The sequence below is a fragment of the Lepidochelys kempii genome, chromosome 1, assembly GCF_965140285.1.
Source record: "Lepidochelys kempii isolate rLepKem1 chromosome 1, rLepKem1.hap1, whole genome shotgun sequence".
Lineage (NCBI taxonomy): Eukaryota > Metazoa > Chordata > Testudines > Cheloniidae > Lepidochelys > Lepidochelys kempii.
The window spans coordinates 231,513,848-231,521,181 of NC_136380.1; the positions used below are offsets into that span (position 1 = coordinate 231,513,848).

Below are 7,334 nucleotides of genomic sequence, written 5' to 3' on the forward strand. Positions count from 1 at the left end.
GTATTGTTGAATCATTTGATATAAAAGATGAAACTTCCCTTACAACAAATTTGGAAGTCTGTGATATCCCATCCATTGGAATAATGATTTGCGTTTCTTGTACATCAATCTAATCCTAGGCAGGATGGTTACCTGAGTATGGGGGGAAAAAAGTCAGCTACAAAAGCTACTTGAACTATTTAGTTCTGTAGTGTTATGTTATGATGATTCTCTATTATTTTGTCTTTAATTTTTGTCTAAGAGAAAAACATTAAAATTAATTTGAATCTGGCAATGAACAGATGGATTTCTACTTGTCTCAGCATTGAAAAGGAGGGTTTCTTCTTGTCTCTTGAGTTGGTTGGCTCAAGTGACTTTAATAGGTTTTGGCAATGTCTCCACAATAGCTTTGACCCAGGGAAATTAATGATTATGACTCAAGGGGAGATTTGGGTATTAGATTTAATTGGAAATTCAGGTTTGTTGGAAGCAACCGAGCATGTCCATGTACAATGCGGCTCTGATGCTTCCAAGAATGAAACAATACAATGTGATCAGAACTCCACTAAAAGGGAGTTAGAGAAAACCTACTTTTACTGAGACATTTTAAAAAAACTTAGGCTCAATCTACTAGACAGCAACCGTTTGAACTTTGATTATTTAATATATAAATGGCTCTTACAATCTGGAGGGTGGGGGAGAGAGAGTGTGTTTGTGTATAAATATGTGAAGATTTTATTTTGTGCCTGTGGATAGAGATGAACAATACCGGATTATGTGGAATGAATTGGAGACCCTTGTTAGAGCGCATATAAATAACTCTGATAAACACCAGCGAGTCTTGGAGTGTCTACTGGCTTGCAGGAGCAAACCTCCTGAAGAAGAAGAGCGCAAGAAACGAGGGAGGAAGAGAGAAGAAAAAGAAGACAAGTCAGAGAAATCAGGAAAAGATTATGAACTGGAAAAACCCTGGCAGGAATCAGAGAGGTGAATTTTTTGAATTAATATATGCTTTCACGTACTAGTATGTAATATACAGCACAGTCTAGCGCTAGAATTTTTAAAATGTTAAGTGATTTAATTAACATAATTTTAGCTTGTTTATAAAAGGCACACATGTAAGCAGTTACAGATAAACTCTTAAGTATCGAAACCCCAATTATCTGATGTTAAGATAAGTTTCCCAAATATGACATTTAGTTTCATGCTTATATTAATATAAGTTATAATAATAAGTTATATAATATAAGCTTATATTATAAATAGTTTAGAATGGGGATAATAAAAGAGAGAGAGGTTTTTTAATAAATGTTTAATCAATTGTTATAATCGCCAAAATAACAGTAAGTTGCTTCACCATCTATAGCACCTTCTACTGTTTTAGATGTATACCCATCCGTAACATAGTACATCTGTTAATAACTTTGTGTAAACAAACCCTAAAATGAAGTGTGACTGAAAACCATAGACAAATGAATTTTATGTATCCTGAACTCTGGCTGATCGACTGTTTAGGTGTCCTTATAGACATTTAGATGCTCCAGGTTTCTCTGCACTGAGTTTTGTGTAGATGAGCGTCAAGGTTTATTGACTCTGGACCTGCTTTCTATCCCTTAAGAAACAAAAAGTTGTCCTGTTAGCTGATATGACATATATGATCATGAAGGATCAGTTAATCAGTCTAGTCATTAATTTCTTAGTATCTTTTTCTTTCCTCTCATTCAAACTTCTCTTCTAAAGAAATCATAAAGTTGAAACTCCTAAAAAATGGTTAATCAGCTCTAAGCTCAACTTGTATGTGCTGTTCTATATGCGTGCATGGCCACTAGGAGAAGATGGATGTTTTGGCCTGCAGTGTTGTGAGCGTGCTGATGATACTTGGATCTACCTGTGCCTGTGGTCAAGTCCAATACTATGATTTCCTCTCTTTCCTAGTGTGAGAAAAAGGTAGGGATGCAGATGACAGCAAACTGGTTCAGGCTCAAACCAGGAGTCGTCAGTAGATTTGGGTTGTCCAAATGGTTTGCAACAATTGCACTTTTAAATCTCTAGCACAACCAATTATCACAATAATGAGTGCAATATAAATATTAGTAACAAATTGAAATGAGATTGAGTGTCAGGTCATTCTCACTTCCTTTTGGTCTGCATCCAAGAAAATACTTAGCCAATGGCTTTTCTGGTTATTTTCATCAATCTTATGACTCACAAAAAAAAGCAATTGTTATACTAGGACAGATGTTATATGAATAAACTTGAAGAGTGCTGTAAATGAGAAGTTTGTTGTTGATGCTCTCTGATGTCTCACCTTCCCCCCCCCCCCCTTTAAGATTAAAAGGTGTATTGGATCGTGAAAAAGAGGAACTGGCAGAAGCTGAAGTTATAAAAGATTCTCCTGATTCTCCCGAACCACCCAACAAAAAGCCTCTTATTACAATAGATGAAATACCTCCAGTGGAAAAAACAAAAGGTAAGTAAAAAAGATTGCAACAGATTTTGAAAAATAGTAAGTCAGGTAAAATTGGTGTGAATTGCAAGATATCCTATATGGTTGTCACAGCATTTCCTATTTGCTTGAATAAGATAAAGGTGTATCTCTTGAATATCCTGTATGTAAATTTAATCATTCAGTGCTAATAAGAGTCGTGGCTAAGTCTTTATACACAAAGTGGGTGAAGAGAGGGAGTCAAGCAGAATCTTACTCTGAGCTGAACAGTTTTGGTCCAGGTGGAGGGATGAAAAACAAGCTGTGAGGTTGAAGGCTTCAGGGGAATGATACGTAAAGATACAAAGCCTCTATGTTCCTGATTTGAGTTCCATCTGATTGATTGCTGTTCCTCAAGGGCCAGATTGTGATAGTTTTAAATTTTGGTTACTACCTTACATTGTATGTGATCCCATGGATTTCTGTGGAATTACATCTGGAGTAAGGAGCTTCTCAATGTGCCCAAAGATCACAGCCTCGTCCTAATCTAGGTAGTACGTTTATTGAGTTCAAAATTCATTTCCTTGTATAGAGATGTCACTAATGTAGAATAAAGAGCCATGAGGGTAACACAAAGGAGAGCAGAAGAGTTACTAGTAAATGTAAAATATATTTATTTTGGGGTAGTGTGTCTTTATAGAAAAGAACCCTCACCAAATAAAGTGCTAAATAAGGCATAGTGGTGAATACCAAGCACCATACACGTATAGGGGAAAGAAGGCCACAAAAAACAAGTTACAGGCAGAATGAATGAGCCGTAGCAGGGGACATCAAATGGTTTTATCCTAGAGTGAGGAGTCAACTGCAGAAGAGTTGAGTCTTGGAGAGATTTGAAGAGTTAATTTTAGTTTAATTAGAAAATTCTGAATTCTGAGAGATGTCTTCTGATTTTTGTGCGTGTATAATCTATTGATCAGTGGTTTTCAACGTATATGTCTAAGGGGTCTGCAAAAGATTACTATGAAAATACAGTTTCAGATCCCAGAAAGGGCATTGTTTTTCTGATCAGTCAAAAGTATTTGAATACCCCCACCTACACGTCAAAACCCAGAAGTATTGTTACCACCATAGTTACCACAGTTTAGTGCCCTTTTTCGCATTGCATCAAATGCCATGCTGAGCATGTGCGACATTTACAAAACGTCAGTTTTCAGGCCAAGACTTCTATGGCAGGGGTTTGAAGATCACTGGTTGAATTTCCAAAAGGGTCCACACTTTCATTTGAAAATTTTTAGGGGTCCACAAATGGAAAAAAAGGTTGAAAATCACTGTATTAGATAATTGACATACTATATAAAATGGAATATTTTGGTGTGGTCTGAAGGTTTTAGTGACAGCTGCATTATGCAGACCTGGAGCTAGAGTACTGTCTGGAGCAGTCTGCAAAAGGTAAAGAGTGGGATCTGGTAGTTCACAGACTGAGATTCCCCTCCTCCAATAAAACAAATGCTGATGGAAAGCTCAGAGGTCTCTGTTGCTGCCCACTGTCCTTGGTAGTTCTGGGTGGGGAATTTTTTTTGGTCTAGTGGGCCACCATTCTTGCTGGCTGAACAGCTGTATTTCAGAGCTGTCACCAGTGGCTGGTGTTGAAAGGACATTGACCACTTGACACTCTCTCTGTCAATCAGCGGGAGAGACCAGTCTCTAGCCTGGGATATCAAGGAGCAGAACTGCCTCCTTTGATGGCCCAATTACCATATAATTGCAGTAGAGCAGTCACAGCTTCAGTTCTGTCTTTGGGACAAGGTTTGATTGATTTAGAGCAATTCCTTGTCCCATTCATAACCTGCAGCAGACAATAAACCATACAGAACTAACATAATGTGAGGAAAAGTAACCTCATAACCTCATACCGTCTAAATCTCCCACCTGTTTGTAGCTGTCATGTTCATCTAACCTACACTGTAAGTTTCTTGGGGTAGGGACCATGTCTTACATTGATCTTTAATGTGCTGTGGTGGTGCTGTATAAATAGTATAATTTGTTTGGTAAACTTATATTGAATTTAGTATTTGAGAATTCATTAATCAAATCCCCTTGATTCTATTTTCAAATCTAATCCTAGGGCCAATGTCCTTGCTGTCTTTGTGGAGCAATAGGATTAATACAGCCAATTCTAGGAAACACCAAGAATTTATTGGTCGTCTGAACTCTGTCAACAATAAAGCTGAGCTGTATCAACATCTTAAAGAGGAAAATGGGTTCGTATTGCTGAATACATAATACATTTTATAAACAGTCAATGTGCTATATACAGGAACAAATTAGTCATCGTAGTAATTTATTAAGAGGATTCCTTACCTCTTGCATTAATAAAAATTTAAATTTTTTTTTATAGGAAAACAATTTAATAATCTCAGTTTTCATCCATTTGCCCCTACTTCATTGCAGTCCTCCCCCTAACTGAGCAGGGCTGAATGCCACCCTGTTGTCTTGAGGGGATTGCTTCTTACCATCTATCCCAGTGACTATCTACACAGCACAATCCTCCTTATGCTTAGAGGGGGCCAAGTAGGAGACGAGATTAAGACCCAAACTCCCCAAAACAGTATCTCCATAAAAGTAGCTAAATCAAACATGGCAGAAATAAAACCATTGCGTCTTGAACAACACATTAAAGGAATAATAACATCTCCTGCATTCCCATAAATCCAACTGCCATCAAGTAATTATTAGAATGGGAGTAGCCAACAAATTGAGCAAAAGGATAAAAATAACAGGGAAAAATGTTAAATACTGTTAAGGAGTTGACAGAAACTGGTACAGCTCTAGAGATTCAGAGAAGCAGACCCTCCACAGTCAGACACGAGTCTGTCTTTTGTCTTGCCTTTGTTGATCACTGCTGGAGTCAATAACGTAACATCAGTCTTAACTGTGATATTTATTATATGGAACTTATTGCTCATTTACCCTAGTTGTAAGTGGAAAGTTGCCTGAAAGCAAAGTTTCCTCTGGTTTAATGATTACTGCATAAAGAAATCTCTAAAAAGATAGTGTTGGGGTACTAGAAACTTATAAATAAATGTTTATATAAAACCACAGATTTGCTTTTTATTTTTAATCATTTGAGTGCACTCAATTGAACTATATGCTCTAACTGACCAATCTTCCTGATATATTTTTATATTTCAGAATGGAAACAACAGAAAATGGAAAAGCCAGCCGGCAGTGAATGTTGGTTTTTAAGAATATGCTTGGCCATATTTCATGAATATTTTATGCTGGATTTGATATTGGTACCATTTCAGTAAGATTGTATAGATCTGTTGCTTTGATTGGTTTTACATTTTTCTAATTTTTATCCTTTTTCTATTAAATGTAAAATTTGCATATTACATTCAGTGAAATGTGTCCAAATGGGATTTGTCTTGAAGTATCTTATAATCATATTTTAGGAGGAAAGGATGTTTCTCCTGCAACACACACAAGCAAACCTGTGAAATGATACAATCAGCTTTTTTAAGTCTATTGTTTAATATTGAAAAGCACAGTATTCATGCATTTTTAAAAACTTATTTGAGCTTTTTTTCTGTTGTATTGATACATTTTAGCTCTATATGAAACTCCTCTAGAGGCCACACTCTAGGAGAAGAGAAATATAAAAATGTCTAAGTACAGGCTCTTAATCTGGAGTTCCTCATTGACAGTGTACAGTTCCAGATCAACAGTTGGGCAGTGGGGTAAGAAATGGTTTAAAACCTTCACTAGAGTGTAAATGATTGGGGTGAGGGCATGAACTTCTTAAACAAGATTAATTATTAATTTCATCAAGAGAATTACTCAGTTTGAAAGCAAAGCTTTTCTAGTTGCTCTTTATGCCATAATTAACAAAAACCAAATCCTCGCCTTTAACTATTAACTGGCTGCTACCTTCAACTTGCCATCCACAGGAGTGTACAGAAAGAGGCTGTGGGGTGTAAAATAAAACCCACTTCAGAGAACAGGGCCCAATCGATTATTCTTTCTGTGGCCATGCAGCAGAGTTACTCCAACCTTTGCTGAATTAACTTCCTTTTGCTTGATGGCAGCTAGTAGAAACAACTGACTTGGGTATAGTACAGTGCAAGATGCTGTACCATGCTCTTACTTTAGTAAGAAGGGTAGCTGGCACATAGGCTTTTCTTCTAAATAATTCAGTATGTCACATAGCCAAGTTTCATTAACTGAGAAAAGTATGAAGGCCGCAGATGATGATGATGGTGATGGCTGGATCAGAACACAAATATCATGTGAGTACTCCTTACTTACATTCGTAACTGCTGACCATTTAGCGGCATAGAAATAGAAATAAAAGAGAGAGCTTCAAGGTGATTACATAGCAAGTATAACGAAAGGTAATTACTAAGTAAATACATGGTTTATTTCTTTCTTGATATATGATGATTACTTTTAGAGTCACCTGGTGTAATTATTTAAGTAATCCATAGGATCAGTTAATAAAGAGTACTTGCATGATATTTTGTCTGTCATGTTTTACATTTATATGGAGATTGCGAAGGTTCTCAAAGCTTGGTGTCACACTGCTGCAATCCAGTTACCTTTGGGATGGGAAGGCAACCATTTCACAGCACTTCAAAGTTTTCCCTCCCCCAGCTGTTTGACCAAAGACGCTGGGGCAAATCTCTGCATTTGTTTAAAAAAAAAAAAAAAAAAAGCTTACAGATGTTGAAAGTCCTCTCAGAGCAGACAGGACTGATTTTTATAAGGTCTCATTTGAAAGATCTCTGCAAAGACTCCCTATTCTTGAGAGTACTTTAGAATCTTTAATGGCCACAAATACTCAAGTCCTTCATTTCCACCTCTTATCTGAAAGACAGCACGTCCTGCAGCAGAGGGTCTCCTAGCATGATATTGAGGTATTGATTCAGTG

General features: G+C 36.9%; 1 protein-coding gene across 7 annotated transcripts in view; it reads left to right on the forward strand.

Annotated features, from left to right (window-relative positions):
• The window catches only part of INTS13 (integrator complex subunit 13), a 31,566-nt gene extending 24,645 nt beyond the window's left edge, over positions 1 to 6,921 (forward strand). For all 7 annotated transcript variants that reach the window (XM_073317487.2, XM_073317448.2, XM_073317438.2 and 4 more), the window contains 4 exons: positions 736 to 966; positions 2,310 to 2,449; positions 4,530 to 4,665; positions 5,597 to 6,921. In XM_073317487.2, coding sequence (XP_073173588.1) covers positions 736 to 966; positions 2,310 to 2,449; positions 4,530 to 4,665; positions 5,597 to 5,636 — 547 coding nt within the window. In that variant the 3' untranslated portion in view covers positions 5,637 to 6,921. The remainder of the gene's footprint in view (positions 1 to 735; positions 967 to 2,309; positions 2,450 to 4,529; positions 4,666 to 5,596) is intronic.
• The last annotated feature ends 413 nt before the right edge of the window (positions 6,922 to 7,334 follow it).